General features: G+C 40.0%; 1 protein-coding gene across 1 annotated transcript; it reads left to right on the top strand.

The window, feature by feature from the left end:
* Positions 1–9074, top strand: JCHAIN (joining chain of multimeric IgA and IgM). Its single transcript, XM_044224646.1, has 4 exons — positions 1–189; positions 4332–4458; positions 7372–7452; positions 8104–9074. Exons 1-4 carry the CDS (start codon positions 126–128, stop codon positions 8306–8308), a joined length of 477 nt encoding a protein of 158 aa, XP_044080581.1. The 5' UTR covers positions 1–125; the 3' UTR covers positions 8309–9074.
* The last annotated feature ends 8751 nt before the right edge of the window (positions 9075–17825 follow it).

Raw genomic sequence — 17825 nt, forward strand, 5'->3', positions numbered from 1 at the left:
TTTGTTAACTGCCTGGGAGTGTTATTTTAAGAAAGCAGAAGCACCATCATTTGCACAGTCCTTATAGATCACACACCTTAGCCCTGACTTTTCAGCTTCGGTTTCTCAAAAGGATTGAAGTCAAGATGAGGAGCCCTTTGTTTTTCTGTGGAGTCCTAGCCATTTTTGTTAAGGCTGTTCTGGTAACAGGTACGTGCTATTTTGAAAATTTACCCACATAAAAGGGAAAATGGGACACAGATCTGCTTTTCAGATTTAAACTTTTATGTTTGCTTTGGTTAGCTAGCTAGCTGGCTACTTTTTCTTACATGACTTAATCTTTTTGTGGGCAATGATCTTTATGCAGAGAAGACTCACTGTAATTCTTTTTATTCTTTTTTCTCTTATTTGTTTACCTACTATAACTTAGAGAATAAGAAAATATATATTTGTGAATAAGTATTGATAGCTATACTTACGTAAATATCCATTTTAAATCTTGAAAATCAGTAATCCTCTCCTTGAGTATCTTAAATGAATATTCTGGAGAAATGAAGTAATAATTACTATAACTACCATATGGGATGCATTGGGCTTTTACTTCCCTAGAGAGACTGATACTAGTTCTAACCATTTCCCTGAATCTGAGCCTACAGATTTCGTATGATAATTTAACAGTGTTTAGTCTTGTACAGGTTGCCTGTGTCTCCATGGTGTAACTTTGGTTGTCTTGTTTACTAATCTTTCAAACTACTGTAGAGAATGGAATACACTCTGAATACAGATGTAATAATTGTCATCTAGAAGGGTAATGAGTTAGAAGTGATGTAATTTGGCCTGATGTTTTCTAACACTTACTGAGCTTATTCTTATTTCAGAACAGGGTATGATGTAATTAAGAATAGTCATTTTACATATATTTTTATACTAATTTAGCATTAGAAATAATGCATTTCTTTTTTTTTAAGATTTTATTTATTTATTAGAGAGATCACAGGTAGGTAGAGAGGTAGGCAGAGAGAGAGGAGGAAGCAGGCTCCCTGCTGAGCAGAGAGCCCGATGCAGAGCTTGATCCCAGGAACTTGAGATCATGACTTGAGCCGAATGAAGGCAGAGGCTTTAGCCCACTGAGTCACCCAGGTGTCCCGAAATAATGCATTTCTAATAATATTTTTTTTAAAGATTTTATTTATTTATTTGACAGAGAGAGATCACAAGTAAGCAGAGAGGCAGGCAGAGAGAGAGAGGAGGAAGCAGGCTTCCTGCTGAGCAGAGAGCCTGATGCGGGACTCGATCCCAGGACCCTGAGATCATGACCTGAGCCGAACGCAGTGGCTTAACCCACTGAGCCACCCAGGCGCCCTCTAATAATATTTTAAATAAAAAGATAGTAGTATTAAAACAGGTACAGTATATGTATCCATATATGTAAATAAATGTTCATGAACATGTTTATATACCTATAAACATATGTAAAACATATATAAAAGATCTATCATTGAGTACATACTATTTTCCAGGCATTATGCTAACTGCTTTATATATACTATTCCATTTAATTCTCACAATAACCACTTGAGGGTAAGTACTATTAATATTTCTAACATATAGGGGTGCCTGGGTGGCTCAGTCGTTAAGCGTGTGCCTTTGGCTAGGTTGTGATTCCAGGGTCCTGGGATCAAGACCTGCATCGAGGCCCACATCAGGCTCCCTGCTTGGCGGGAAATCTGCTTCTCCTTCTCCTATTCCCCCTGCTTGTGTTCCCTCTCTCACTGTCTCTCTCTGTCAAATAAATAAATAAAATCTTTTAAAAAATATTTCTAACATATAGTTGAATCCACTGATCTTCAGAGAGGCAATGTAACTTACCTACAGTCACACAGCAAACATGTAGAACCCAGGCCATCTCACCCTATAGCCCATGGTCCTAACTTCTATCCTATTCTGCCTATATTGGAGAATCACCCTTTAGTAAACTCATTATGATCCTTGAGTATTATTATTTAGTAAACTCATTAAACTCATTATGTTCATATGTACTATGTGTTGTTAAGTATATTTTCTTATTTGAATTAAATTTAACAAATATTTATTGGGCACCTGCTATGTCTCAGGTACTCTTGGAGTAAAGCAAGGTACAATCTATAACGCAAGTTTATTTGGAAAAATATTGCCAGTAAGTGAGAGTGTTAGAAACTTTTAAGGCTTGGTGAATTGACTGTATTTGTACATTTCCTGGTAGAAATAGTAGACTGCCTGATATTTTTATTTAGTAACAGTAAATAGTAATAAAAATTAATAGTTTTTTTCCTAGGTTTTTTCCTAGGTAAGAAAATAAATTTTATACTAAAAATAAAATATAGAAATTTTCTATTTAAGACTTTAGTAGTCAAGTCACATACTTGACTCAATCTGTATTTTTGTCAGGCATTACACATTCATTTGTATTTTATTGAGAACAACATTTAATAAAATAAGATGAAATCAGAGAGAGAGATAAACCATAAGAGACTCTTTACTACAGGAAACAAACTGAGGGCTGCTGGAGGAGAGGTGGGGGAGGGGAGAGGGTACTGGGTGATGGACATTAAGGAGGACACTTGATGTGACCAGCACTGGGTGTTACATGCAACTGATGAATCACTAAACTCTATTTCTGAAGCTAATAATACACTATATGTTAATTGAATTTAAATAAAAAAATAAAAACATTTAAGAGTCATGAATATAGGAATAGGGAAGAGGACACCATTTAGGTCGTCTTACTCTTTTCAAAATGTTAAGAGTTATATTATTGTCTTGTATTCATAATGTTCCTTCTCCAGTACTATATATACTTTTATCAGAAGATGTATTAAGAAGTTATGAATAGGGCGCCTGGGTGGCTCAGTGGGTTAAGCCGCTGCCTTCGGCTCAGGTCATGATCTCAGGGTCCTGGGATCGAGGCCCGCATCGGGCTCTCTGCGTTCTCTTTTTAGTATTTATTATTACCGCATGTGAATTTACAATGATTTAAAAAAGTTTAATTTAAAAACAAAACAAAAATATATCAAACATCATCATTATTGTTTAATTAGCACTAATAAAGTTGTTATTGATTCTTCAAATGCTTGTTAACTGATCTGAGTCCAGATAATGTGAAATTTTCTTTGCTTCTTCCTTGCAACAATTCCCAGACCTCTTTGTCCAATATTCAGATTCGACAATAAATGTTGATACTCGGAGTTAAGGCTTTAATGGTCATCTGGGTATCCGTTCACTTACTATTTTTTCCGTAAACAGCGTATTATATTAATATGAGGTATAAGTAGAGCTTGTACCTCACAATATTTTCTAAATTGTTTTTGTAAGTTCATAGCACTTTACGTCTACATATGCCATATCTTTTAAAATAATTCCTACAGGAAATATTAATAAATACTACCCTTATTAGTTTATTTGATTGAATCATTATGCCATGATAGCCTTGCTATCATTATGAGAAAGAAGAATACAATTAAGTTTAGGAAAATTGTAGTAAAGAATATTTAAACATCTCACAAAAATGTAGGGTTATCTTGGGGGAAAATGTGCCTGTTCTTAACTGTAATCCAATCTAAGGAGAAAAAAAGAATGTAAGTGGGAGTTCAGGAAGAATGTGACACTTCTAACTGGGACTTATAAAGCCTAATATTATTTGTTTTTCACTTTTGAATTATTACTTTGAAGTGAGAGACATCTAGTCTAGATTTTTTTTCTCTATCATTTTGTCATTTGGCACTGATATTTGTAAGGCTACATTATACAGAGCTGTGCCTCTATTAAAAACATTAAATGAAAACTAGAATTCTTTTAGCCCAGGTTCCCACAGATGGGGCCAAGAGAAAAAGAAAACAATTTGTCTGAAGTGCATTTGGATTTCCTTCACGACGCTGTGAGATTCCACTTAGCATGTTAGATTAGGAAAGAGGACAAAAATGGAGAACACTGAAACTGATCAACCACAAAACTTAGTTTTTCTACTGGAAAAAAGATAAATTGACCCAATAAAAGTACAGAATTACCTTTCCCCCCTTTCTTTTTTTAAAAATTATTTTTATTAACATATAGTGGATTATTTGCCCCAGGGGTACAGGTCTGTGAATCATCAGTCTTACACACTTCACAGCACTCCCCATAGCACAGACCCTCCCCAATGACCATAACCTACCCACCCTCTCCCTACCCACCCCCCCTGCCGCTAACTCCCAGCAACCTTCAGCTTGTTTTGTGAAATTAAGAGTCTCTTATGGTTTGTTTCCCTGCCGATCCCATCTTGTTTCATGTTTTCCTTCTCTATCTCCCTTTCTTTTTAATATGTTTTATTTCTCAAGCCCAAGACGAAGATAGAATGACCGTTCTTGCTGACAACAAATGTCAGTGTGCCCGGATCACTTCCAGGATCATCCCTTCTCCCGAAGACCCTAATGAAGACATTATAGAGAGAAACATCAGAATTATGTACGTGGCTCTTTAAATTTCTTTTATTTTTTCATGTCATAAGCAGAGATACTATCTGATATTAGCCATTGTTTGAATGTATTGACTGTAATACCTATGTCTCTACTACTACTACTACTGCTACTACTTCTCCTTCTCCTCCTCCTCCTCCTCCTTCTTCTTCTTTTTAAGGAAGAGAGAGAGAGAGAGAGTAGGGTGGGGAGAGAGGCAGAGAGAGCGGGAGAGAGAGTCCTAGCAGGGTGGTCATGGAGCTTGATGTGGGATTCTATCTCACAAACCTAAAATCAGGACCTGAGTGGAAATCAAGGGTCTGTCACTTCATCAACTGAGCCACCCACGAACCTCTCTACTCCTGTTTTTGATGTGTAATACTCACGTGAATCTGTTTCCATAGATATTATCTATGTATGTATAGATACACATATACTTTATGTGTGGATTAAATATGCTAAATGGACAAAATTAAATATGCTAATGGACAAAAGCATCCAGGACAGTGTTTAAAAACCCACAGTAGGTACTCAGACATGTTTATTACCTTTCTCATTATTCAAGGCTTCTTCTGATATTACTCGAGCCTTTACAATCTAAGAAAGAAGAGATTCATTCATTCATTCATTCATTCAGCAAACATTTACCGAGGGCAACTGAATGCCACTGAGGGCTGGAGCTGGTGATACAACAATTTATATAAAACACGGTCCATGCCATCACATAGTTTACAGGCTAGGAGGGAACTTTAAACAACTTAAAAGGCCATTGCAATACCGTATTGTAAATGCTGGGACAGGAATCAATGAAGGCGGTATGGGAGCGCTAAGGAGGGGCACCAGGCCCAGCCCTGGAGGGTGAAAGGAGGGCGGCAGTGGGAGGCAGGGCGATGGCCGGGCGGTTAGCTGGCCCAGCGGGAGTGACCCAGCGGGAGTGACCCAGCCGCGGTTACCTGGCCCAGCGTGTGGGGAACGACAGCGTTGGTAGGTGAGACAGATGATTCCAGGCAAAGGAAACAGTTGCCTGCCGACTGTGGGAGCTCACCATAGAACGCACTTCCCAGAGTACCAGGCACACTGCAAGTTCTTCATAAATGTTAGAGCTCTTGGTGTTTTGTTGTTGTAAGACTCGGCGAGGAGGAAAGCATGGCAAGTTTGCGGAATTGCCAGCAGGTGTTTCCAGCTGCTGTTTAACGAGGGTGGCCGCGGGGAGAGGCGGGGCTGGCGAGCGGCAGGTGCATCATCAGTGCCTTCTGTGCTGTTTTCTGGGTGGGGACCCTGTGGGGTTAAAGCCGAGAACATGGGGCTTGTATTTTAGATGCCATTTTGGCAGGAATGTGGCTAATACATTGAAGGGGTCAGGACTAAAAGAGGGTACTGCTGTTCTGTAGGGGAGGAATGGCAGTGTCTTGAACGAAGCGCACAGATTGCAAAGAATCCGAATCAGCGGAACTGTGGGATGGGTTAGATATGGGTCATTACAGAGAGGGGCGCCCAGGAATGGGATCTCCGGGTTTGACTCGGTATCTTTGTAGACAGTACTGCGGAATCCGTCCTCACGTTTTCCTTTGTGTCACTTGGTAGGGAGGGGTGCCTGTGAGGAGGAATGATGGCATGTATTTTTGCATCAACACGGACGGGGCCGGAGGAAATTATGCTGTAGGAAATGAGTCAAACAGAGAAAGTCAATTATCGTATGGTTTCATTTATTTGTGACTCATAAGGAATAGCATGGAGGACATTAGGAGAAGGAAGGGAAAAATGAAGGCGGGGGGAATAAGACGGAGAGACAAACCATGAGAGACTGTGGACTCCGAGAAACAAACTGAGGGTTTTAGAGATGAGGGGGGCGGGGGGATGGGTGAGCCCTGTGATGGGTATTAAGGAGGGCAGGGATTGCCCGGAGCACTGGGTGTTGTACTCAATGAATTATGGAACACTACATCAAAAACTGATGATGTAATGTATGGTGACTAACATAACATAACAAAAAATTAAAAAATGAAGAATAACTGAAAAAATGTAAAATTAATGAAATTACCTCAACTATTTGATGTTACCTAATTTTTCATGGAACATCATCAAATCAGGAAGTCTGGAGTCCAGTTACAGTTTTACTACTTAGTTGTTATGTGAACTAAGGTCATTGTGATCTCTGGTTTATAATTTCGGTATTCCATAAATTCCATAAATATGGATAATAATGTCTGTCTGTTTATTCCATAAATATTGAACATATTCTACATGTCACACATCTAGAAAAGCACTGGGAAAACGTAAATTGTTTTGCCTCAAAGAACTTACGTAATCTGGGGAAACAACTTCTCTACAGATAAGAAACTATATGGCAATTATAATAAAGATACGTGAACTTCATGGTGCCTGGGTGGCTCAGTGGATTAAAGCCTGTGCCTTCGGCTTAGGTCCTGGGATCGAGCCCCAATTCAGGCTCTCTGCTCAGCAGGGAGCCTGCTTCCACCTTTCTCTCTCTACCTGCCTCTTTGCCTACTTGTGATCTCTGTCTGTCAAATAATTAAATAAAAAATCTTAAAAAAAAAAAGATATGTGAACTTCAACGAGATCTAAGAGGAGGAGTTTGTTCAGGAATGAGGCTGGATCATCATAAAAAGGGGAAAACTTGAGTTAATTTTTAAAGGAAAAGCAAGGCTTTGCCAAGTGAGCAATGATCATTGACAGAGGAGTTTCTGTGAGGTTTACTTTGAATGGGAAATGTTTAAAATATGCAAATTACTGTGAAATCTGACTAATAGTATTACTGTAGAATGGTTTTAGTTTTATAAAGTGCTAAATGTGCTAAATTCCTGATGAAATAGTAAATACTGTCCCAGCAATATACCTATTACTAAAAAAGCAGTATCTGTTCATTTCATTGTTTTGATTTATTTTCTTTCTTTTTTTTTAGTGTTCCTCTAAACAACCGGGAGAATATCTCTGATCCCACCTCACCAGTGAGAACCAATTTTGTGTACCATTTGTCTGACCTGTAAGAGATTTTCCTTCATGCTAATATAGATATGGAAGTTAATAACTTTATATTTGTTAGTAGCAATGTTTCTGAAAATATGGGGTATAAACATTTACCGATACAATTTGAGCTTTTGAATATGTTAATTTCTACGTTAATTATTAGATATCATAAATTTATAGAACTTTATCACAGATAAAGGTTAGCTATGAATTTATTCTGAATAAGAAATTATTGTCAGTAGTATGGAAGGGCCAATTTGTCTTAAGTTAAGTAATTAGATTTCAGACATATTAATATGCAGCTGTTTCTTTGGAAGCTATAGAATCCAACATCAAATAACTTCTTTTTCTTAAAAATATTCTGCCTTCCTTGTTACTGTAAAGAACTTGTTTAATCCCAGTGTACAGGTGGGAAAAACCTAAGAGAGTAGAAGTTGTTGTATGGCATAGACAAAACAATCATATTATATCATTAATTATATTGTTTACTTTCAACTAATTCTTTTATATTAAAGGTTGAAAAATCCCATTAACTATTCCGTAGGGTAGCTGAGGTCTGAAAGGAGTTATGAGCAAGAGCTGCTAATTTTGGATAGAAACGAATCTTCACTCATATTTCGAGACAACAGTTGATGGGGATTGTCTAATGAATGCATTTGTTTTTCAGCTGTAAAAAATGTGATCCTGTAGAAGTGGAGCTGGATAATCAAATAGTTATTGCCTCCCAGAGCAATCTCTGTGATGAAGACAGTGAGACCTGCTACACGTACGACAGAAACAAGTGCTACACACATTGGGTCCCATTTACGTATCACGGTCAGACCAAAATGGTGCAAACAGCCTTGACCCCGGATTCCTGCTACCCTGACTAATTTAAGTCATTTCTGACTGCACAGCTCCTTTTCTTGAAAGGCTCTTCATTTTGATCCAGAAAGTTCATGTATTTACTACCAATGAATTTGAAAAAGTGATTTTTTTTGTTAATATAAAACTATCCCCCCAATAGAAATAGTAACATTATTATTTTTATTGAAATTACTTTTCAGCTATATGTTCTCCCTCTAAGTATTAAAATCTCTCATAGTCCTTGCCCAGAGGGTTATATGACCTTGAGAATTTAATTTCTAGCATTTAAAAATAGACAAAAGGATAAACTAAAACTCAAAGACTAAAAATCAGAAGACATAATCAAATTTCACTATTTTTTTTTGGCCTTGCCTTGGAGAGCCACAGCTTTTGCACCTTCCACACTCTTCTCTTTTTAAAAAGTATCACGTGCAGAGAAAATTTATGTGTAAACAAAAGTCAATTACATGTCTTCACTAGAAAAATAATAATTGGAAAACATGTTTTGGAAATAATTGCAAAAATAATTTAAAATGGGATCTCCCTTTATGAAACAAATGAGCCGCAAGTGACATAATTAAATGCATAATTGAAAAAATATACTTTGACATAGTACAGATTTGGCGGCAGAGTATACAGACTCTTTTTGATAATCAGAGAGTGTAAGAAACCATCTATGCTGTAACTGTATCTAATGAAACCATCTATGCTGTAACTGTATCTAATGAAGTATGTATCCAAAATATGTATTCTCTAGCACAGCTTAAACAATTAAATAGATTCATAAGCATATATCTGTGTGAAATAATTTATTGAAAAGTTTACTCGTGTTAACTTCATTGCATGTAAGGTAAAATATAATTTATTGCTGGGGAGCAGTTCATAAGTATGGTATAACTGCATTAATCACTGAATTCATACATGCACATATTTGAAGTAGCTTTGTCATTTAAGCCTAAAATTAAATGAAAAGGCAAGGTCCCTCTTGACAAACATAGTATTTACCATGGCACATAAAATTTCTCATGGCAGAAAGCCCAAGGCCAACTGACATAGATACCCAAGGGTTCTGTGGAAAGTAAATGCTGACTCAGGGTTTAAAATAACAGGAGACTGTTTGGTAAAAGTCAGTTTCCTGAAGAGGCATTGTTCTTTTTTTTTTTTTTTTTAAGTGGGAACAGTAATTACTCATAACTTCTACTGTGTTCATATGGATTTTTCAGTGTCGGGTTTTTTGTTGTTGTTTTGGGGGGATAAAGCTTGGAAACTCTAGTGCTTCCGTAGGAATCATAGTTGATACACGAAAGACACATCATTCTTGACTAATCTAGTGTGTGGTTTTAGCCAAGTTTTTAAAATTTTATCTAATTAGTAAACATTTACTAAATATTTATGCCATGCAAGGACTATGCTGCACTTTTTGGCGATTAAGCTGTGATTAAGTGCGCTCCAAACAGTACTGATGAAGTTCTAGAACCTAGGTGAGGTTCGGTGGGCTGAGGTCCGGAGCCGATGACCAAGAAAGAATTCTTGAGACATCTTTGGTGCAAAATGGTGGTTTATTAAAGCACGGGGAGAGGACCCGTGGGCAGGCAGAGAAGCAGCCGCCCCCGGTTGGGAGGGATGGCAGGTTTTGTACCCTGCAGTTGGGGGAAGGTGAGGGGAAGGGAGGTTTCAATGGAGTTTTCATATACTAAAGAGGGCCTACAAGGTGCCAGGATGTCAGAGGCCTACAGGAGGCCTTGCCCTTGCGGCTTGTTCAATGTTGTCTTTAGACCAGCTATTAACATTAAGATAGCTGGGAGACTTTTTGGTGGGATGTCACAATCCTGCTATCAATCGCCTTTGTTAGTGAGATTTAGGACATTTGTAAGCCAAGGGAGACTCCTGTCTAGCAGGATTGTGAGCTCTGCAAGTTAACTATTTGCTTATTGTTCATGGCAGTCAGGACTGCCTGAGGGATGCTACACATATGACAGAGGGGGAGCGGATGGAGAGGGGGGTGCAAGGCGACAGCTTTTGCTTTGTCTTCAGCCAGTCCCGTGCTCCCTCATCAGTATCACTCACTCCCTAGGCGTCTGCTCAGTTGTCGTCTTCTCAAGAAGCTCACCCTGTTTTTCAGAACTGTAAACTCGGTTTCCTTATCCTGGTTTACTTCTCCCTGTATACGTATTACCCTCTTGTGGACTATAAAATTTACTTATTTACCATTTTATAATTTCTCCCCCCAACTAGAGTATAAGGTCCACAAGGGTGGGCATTTTTATAAATTTACTCAGTGATGTATCCCCAGCGCCCAGAACAGTGCTTGGCACATTGAGGTGCTCAGTACGTGTTTGTTGAATGAATGAGCATGAATACAGTTTACTTGAGGAGACAAGACATACACATAAAAACAACAATCATTTGGGGCATCTGGGTTGCTCAGTGGGTTAAAGCCTCTGCCTTCAGCTCAGGTCATGATCTCAGGGTCCTGGGATCGCCCCACATCAGGCTCTCTGCTCAGAGGGGAGTCTGCCCTCCCACCCCCACCCCGCACGGCTCTCTGCCTAGTGATCTCTGTCCAAAAAAAAAAAAAAAAAAATCTTAAAAAAAAAGGACAATCATTTAACAGAATCTCATAAAGACAAACAAATAGGGCCCAAAGTGTTACGAGAATTTATGGGGCACTTACTGTTGGGGAATGTGGTCAGAAAAGAGGTGACCACTGATTGACTCGTGAGCTGCACCTGGGCACTTAGAGGCTTCTCTCCCCCTCCCTGTCTCTGGAATGTGGCTTCTGCTAGCCTATCCCACTCCTGGAGGCTGCTCCAAGGACATTGCCTTGAGATAGTGATGTGGTGTTGAAAATACTTGCATAGTATACATGCTTGAGCCAGTTAAGGCCTCTTTATAAGATTTTAAGATTTGGCAGGCAGGTGCGGGGATCCATTCTTCCTGTTGCTGCCCAAGACAAGTCTCATATGTACGTTTCCTTTGCTATTATTAAAATTGCCACCTACCAGCATGGAGTGGCCTGCTTGTTTCTTTGGTTTCTTCCTGACCACTGCGTCAAGGGGCTGGTTTCAGATTATACCAGGAAAGTCCCCGAGAGGCCTGTGAACCTACATTTCTCCCTCCCCCCACTAGTTTTATTGAGATATAATTGACATATAACACTGGATAAGTTAAGGTGTACAACATAATAACTTTGCATACATATCTATTGTGAAATGATTATTGCCATAAGTTCAGTTAACATCTGTCACTTCATACAGTCACAAAAATTTTTTTTCCTTGTGATGAGAACTTTTAGGGGGAGACTGTTTCTGAAGAGGGTCCTCTGTTCTTTCCCCACCCTTGCTTTAGTTTTTCTGCATACTCAATAGAAAGCATTTTTGGGCTGGGGCGCCTGGGTGGCTCAGTGGGTTAAGCCTCTGACTTCGGCTCAGGTCACGATCTCAGGGTCCTGGGATCGAGCCCCGCATGAGGCTCTCTGCTCAGCGGGGAGCCTGCTTTCCAACACCCCCCCACCCCTGCCTGCTGCTCTCCCTACTTGTGATCTCTCTCTCTGTCAAATAAGCAAATAAAATCTTAGGGGGGAAAAAAAAACATTTTTGGGGGACGCCTGGGGCTCAGTTGGTTAAGTCTGCCTTATGCTCAGGTCATGACCCCAGGGCCCTGGTACCAAGTTCTGCATCGGGCCCCTTCCTCAGTGGGGAGCCTGCTTCCCTCACTGCCTGCTGCTCCCCTCGCTTGTGTTCTGTCTCTCTCTCTTTCTCTTTCTGACCAATAAATAAATAAATCTTAAAAAAAATAAAAAAAAAAAGGGAAAGCGTTTTTGGCTATTGTGGACCTTGCTGCCATAAGAGACTCTTAAGCAAAGGAAGCAAACTGAGGGTTGCTGGAGGGGGACAGGGGCGGGTAGGAGAACGGGGAACCGGGCGATGAGCATGAAGGGGGCGGGTGATGAAGGGAACACTGGATGTTATCCGCAAACGATAACGGCTGAACGCTGAACTCTGAAACCAGTGATACACTCTATGTCTGTATGTTAATTAATTGAATTTAAATTAAAAGAAAGAAAATGATTTTGTTACCACGTGGCAGGTTCTTGTAAGAAAGACCCTTACTCCGGTGTCCTTGCATCGTTCTATGACAGCCGAACGATGACGGCCAGCTTCGGTTCTGTAGGTCTTGCTTCTTGCAGAAGCTCAGTTAAACACTAAGACCCGCATGTTAGTAACAATCTGGCCACTTACCATGTGCTAAGACACCAGTCTCATTGCTTTATCGAGCACTGACTCGTTCAGTAGAAGTCCAGAGCCGCTGCTGCCTTCTAAGGGAGGCTTGTTGAAGAAGATTGTCCTACATTTGCTTGTCTCACTGGGCAGTTACCAGGGGAGCGCTAAGGGATCGGCACAGAAGAGGCAGCTCAGAAGGGACCGCTGGTTCCTCGCAGGTGGCTTCTCTGGCCGATGGCTCTAGCAGGCATCGCCGCGTTTGTGTGAGAGGTCCATGAGCTGCCTCCCAGCCGATAACGATCGAGTGTGGCAAGAACAGCAAGACAGGTTGGTTCCTGGGAGACACAGGACTCCCCTGATGGGTGACAGACTTGACTTGCCCATCAGCTTCACTACAGATTTCTTGGCGCGGCACTACCCTTAGCTATTACCTCCCCAGCCTTCCGTCCTATCCTCTTCCCTTCCCCTGGGCCAGACCTGCATCAGGGTCTGATTGTTCTCCCGGTGTTCTTGGGCTCCCACCCATATTCTCTTACAGGCGTTTTTTTCTGGTAAATCTCTTGCACCTTTAATCTCATCTTGGCTTCCGCTTCTTCAGGACCTAAATTAAATTAATAAAGCTAATTATGAGGCATCTGATTGAATAATTGTGATACTGAGCATTCCTCCCATGCTAGGCGACTCACCCATGCCATCTCATTTAATCCTCACACTAACCCTTTGGGTGTTACTTTTATATTGTAAATGAGAAAACCGACTCAGTGGGTAATTAACAATTTGACCAGTTCCTTTTGAAAGATCCCCCGGGGCTCCAAGCACCCCGGAATGGACCCCTTCTCAGGAGGAGACCCCCGGACCCAAAAACCAAGCCGAGTCCACTGATCAGATGCAAACAGCACGAGGTTTATTGAGTTGACACAGGTACCTGCGGGCGGTCAAGTCTTAGGAAGACTCGCGCGCCAGCCCTTTGTTCAGGGCCTTTTTATGGGGTTTGGGGAAGCGAAAGCATACGTACAGAAGCAGAAACATAGTTACAAGGTTCTTATTGGCTGGTTTGAATGTAAGGCATACTCGGTGTTTGTAGATTGGCTTTGAAGGACCCCGGCACGCGAAGAGAAAGGTGGGGAGGGGGAGTGAGGAGGGGGAGTTGGACCTTATTACTCAGCAGAGAAGCATCCTGCCTACGTGACTAGGCCCACGTACCTAGGCGACCCCCCTTGCCTACATGACTATGCACATAAGGTATCCTGTTTAAACAGGAGACCAGTATCACCCCCTAAAAGCCAAGCGGTTGCAGAAGGGCAAGAGAGCGGTTAAACAATTAACTGGGGGAGGGGTCTAACAGGGGAAGGGCGAAGCCAAACGATTACAGAAAAGCCAAGAAGCAGTTAGTTAATCAATGGCTGGGGGGGGGTGTCTATATGTGGAGTCTTTCACTTTGTCTAGGAAATGGCAATGAGATCTGAATCACTGCTACAGTCTTAACAAATATTAATAGACGTTCTTTGGCAATCATTTATTCTCACTAATAACATTTTCTCAAAACCCATGATGCATTTTGAGGTTAATGTGACAAATTCATTGACCTGTCAAAAAAGTAAATTATTTTTGTATTTCTTGTCCTTTCTTTTTAGTTTGAATTAAATAGATATTTTTAAAAGACAGGCATAAAAGTGGGTATTCTTGGTGAGAATGTTTTTCTTCTGTACAGTTCTTGACAAGTTAGCCATTTACCTGAGTGAGCACACTCAGCACCCGTAGAGAAAAATTATATTAATTAACACTAGGTGTAATGCTTTTTTGTTACAAGCCCTTAGAATCCAGTAGACCCCAGCCAAGTGTTCAGTTTTCACTTTAGGACTATTGTTATTTCTAATTGTTTTACATAACTTAATATTCAAAATGAATCATATTTATAGTGCCATATCATAAATACACCAATGTATACACATTCATAATCAGACATGTGTGGACTCCCTAACCTAGAAGCAGTGGGATAGGAAAATTAACCCTTGATACATTTCCCAGGTCTTGGGGATGGCAGTGTAATATATTGGGTAAATCCATGACTTAGATTGAAATACAGACTGAGTGACTGAATGATAGGTCGCTAATGGCAAGGTCATTGAATCTAAGGTTGAAAAATGGGGGTAAAAACAACTATCTTACAGACTTTAAAAAAATAATTAATTAATTGATTAATTTTTATTAATATATAATGTATTATTTGCCCAGGAGTACAGGTCTGTGAATCATCAAGCTTACACACTTCACAGCACTCACCATAGCCCATGCCCTCCCCAATGTCCATTACCTAGACACTCTACCCCTATCCCCCCAACACCCAGCAACCCTCAGTTTGTTCTGTGAGATTAAGAATCTCTTATGGTTTGTCTCCCTCCTGATGCCATCTTGTTTCATTTTTTCCTTCCCTACCTCTCTAACTCCCCACTCTGCCTCTCAAATTCTTCATATCAGGGAGATCATATGATAACTGTCTTTCCCTGATTGACTTATTGTGCTCAGCATAATACCCTCTAGTTCCATCCACATCATTGCAAATGGTAAGATTTCATGTTCTTTGATAGCTGCAGAGAATTCCATTGTATATATATATATATATATATATATATATATATATGCCACATCTTCTTTATCCATTCATCTGCTGATGGACATCCAGGTTCTCTCCATAGTTTGGCTACTGTGGACACGGCTGCTCTAAATATTCGGGTGCATGTGCCCCTTCGGATCACTACATTTGCATCTTTTTTTTTTTTTTTTTTAAAGATTTTATTTATTTATTTGACAGAGAGAAATCACAAGTAGATAGAGAGGCAGGCAGAGAGAGAGAGGGAAGCAGGCTCCCTGCTGAGCAGAGAGCCCGATGCGGGACTCGATCCCAGGACCCTGAGATCATGACCTGAGCCGAAGGCAGCGGCTTAACCCACTGAGCCACCCAGGCGCCCTACATTTGCATCTTTATGGTAGATACCCAGTAGTGCGATTGCTGGGTCATAGGGTAGCTTTATTTCAACTTTCTGGAGTACATCCATGCTGTTTTCCAGAATGGCTGCACCAGCTTGTATTCCCACCAACAGTGTAGGAGGGTTCCCCTTTCTCTGCATCCTTGCCAACACTTATCATTTCCTGACCGGTTAATTTTAGTCATTCTGACAGGTGAGAGGTGGTATCTCACTGTGGTTTTGATTTGTATCTCTCTGATGAGAGATAACTTTGAACACTTTATCATGTGTCTGTTGGCCTTTAGGATGTCATCGTTGCAGAAATGCCTTTCATATCTTCTGCCCATTTCTTGATTGGATTCTTTGTTCTTTGGGTGTTGAGTTTGATAAGTTCTTTATAGATTTTAGATCCTGGCCCTTTATCTGATGTGTCATTTGCAAATATTTTTCCCCATTCTGTCAGTTGTCTTTTGGTTTTGTTGACTGTTTCCTTTGCTGTGCAAAAACTTGATCTTGATGAAGTCCCAATAGTTCATTTTTTGCCCTTGCTTCCCTTGCTTTTGGTAATATTTCTAGGAAGAAGTTGCTGCAGCTGAGGTCGAAGAGGTTGCTGCCTGTGTTCTCCTCAAGGGTATTGATGGATTCCTGTCTCACATTGGGGTTCTTTCATCCATTTTGAGTCTATTTTTGTGTGTGGTATAAGGAAATGGTCCAGTTCCATTCTTCCGCATGTGGCTGCCCAGTTTTCCCAACACCATTTGTTGAAGAAATTGTCTTTTTTCCATTGGACATTCTTTCCTGCTTTGTCAAAGATTAGTTGATCATAGAATTGAGGGTCCATTTCTGGGATCTCTATTCTGTTCCATTGATCTATGTGTCTGTTTTTGTGCCAGTACCATACTGTCTTGATGATTACAGCTTTGTAATAGAGCTTGAAGTCTGAAATTGTGAAGTCAACAATTTTGATTTTCTTTTTCAACATTCCTCTGGCTATTCAGGGTCTTTTCTGGTTCCATATAAATTTTAGGATTATTCATTCCATTTAAAAAAATTGATGGTATTTTGATAGGGATTGCATTAAATGTGTAGATTGCTTTAGGTAGCATAGACATTTTCACAATATTTGGTCTTCCAATCCATGAGCATGGAACATTTTTCCTTTCTTTGTGTCTTCCTCAATTTCTTTCATGAGTACCTTATAGTATTCTGAGTACAGATTTGTTGCCTCTTTGGTGAGGTTTATTCCTAGGTATTTTCTGGTTTTGGGTGCTGTAAATGGGATTGACTCCTTAATTTCTCTTCCTTCTGTCTTGCTGTTGGTATATGGAAATGCAACTGATTTCTGTGCATTGATTTTATATTCTGACACTTTACTGAATTCCTGTATGAGTTGTAGCAGATTTGGAGTAGAGTCTTTTGGGTTTTCCACATAAAGTATCACATCATCTGCAAAGAGTGATATTTTGACTTCTTCTTTGCCAATTTGGATGTCTTTAATTTCTTTTTGTTGTCTGATTGCTGAGGCTAGGTCTTCTAGTACTATGTTGAATAGCAGTGGTGATAGTGGACATCCCTGCAATGTTCCTGACCTTAGGGAAAAAGCTCTCAGTTTTTCTCCACTGAGAATGATATTCGCTGTGGGTTTTTCATAGATGGCTTTGACGATATTAAGGTATGTACCCTGTAACCCTACACTTTGAAGAGTTTTGATCAAGAAAGGATGCCCCACTTTGTCAAATGCTTTTCAGCATCTATTGAGGGGATCATATGGTTCTTGTTCATTCTTTTATTAATGTATTGTATTATATTGACTGATTTGCAGATGTTGAACCAAGCTTGCAGCCCAGGAATAAATCCCACTTGTCATGTGAATAATCCTTTTAATGTATTGTTGGATCCTATTGGCTAGTATTTTGGTGACAATTTTTGCATCTGTGTTCATCAAGGTTATTGGTCCGTAATTCTCTTTTTTGATGGCATCTTTGTCTCGTTTTGAGATCAAGGTAATTCTGGCCTCACAAAATGAGTTTGGAAGTTTTCCTTCCATTTCTATTTTTTGGAACAGTCTCAGGAGAATAGGTAGTAATTCTTCTTTAAATGTTTTGTACATTTCCTATGGGAAGCTGTCTGGCCCTAGGCTCTTATTTGCCGGGAGATTTTTGATGACTGCTTCAATTTCCTTACTGGTTATGGGTCTATTCAGGTTTTCTATTTCTTCCCAGTTTATATGTCTCTAGGAATGCACCCATTTCTCCCAAATTGTCAAGTTCGCTTGTGTGTAGTTGCTCATAATATGTTCTTATAATTGTATTTCTTTGGTGTTGGTTGTGATCTCTCCTCTTTCATTCCTGATT

The sequence above is a fragment of the Neovison vison genome, chromosome 11, assembly GCF_020171115.1.
Source record: "Neovison vison isolate M4711 chromosome 11, ASM_NN_V1, whole genome shotgun sequence".
In the NCBI taxonomy this organism is placed as follows: domain Eukaryota; kingdom Metazoa; phylum Chordata; class Mammalia; order Carnivora; family Mustelidae; genus Neogale; species Neogale vison.

Bases quoted from the DNA above. Each gene is read 5' to 3' on its own strand.
- JCHAIN (XM_044224646.1), top strand. From the start codon at position 126: ATGAGGAGCCCTTTGTTTTTCTGTGGAGTCCTAGCCATTTTTGTTAAG. The intron at 190-4,331 runs GTACGTGCTATT...TTATTTCTCAAG, and splicing joins TAAGGCTGTTCTGGTAACAG to CCCAAGACGAAGATAGAATG. The intron at 7,453-8,103 runs GTAAGAGATTTT...TTTGTTTTTCAG, and splicing joins GTGTACCATTTGTCTGACCT to CTGTAAAAAATGTGATCCTG.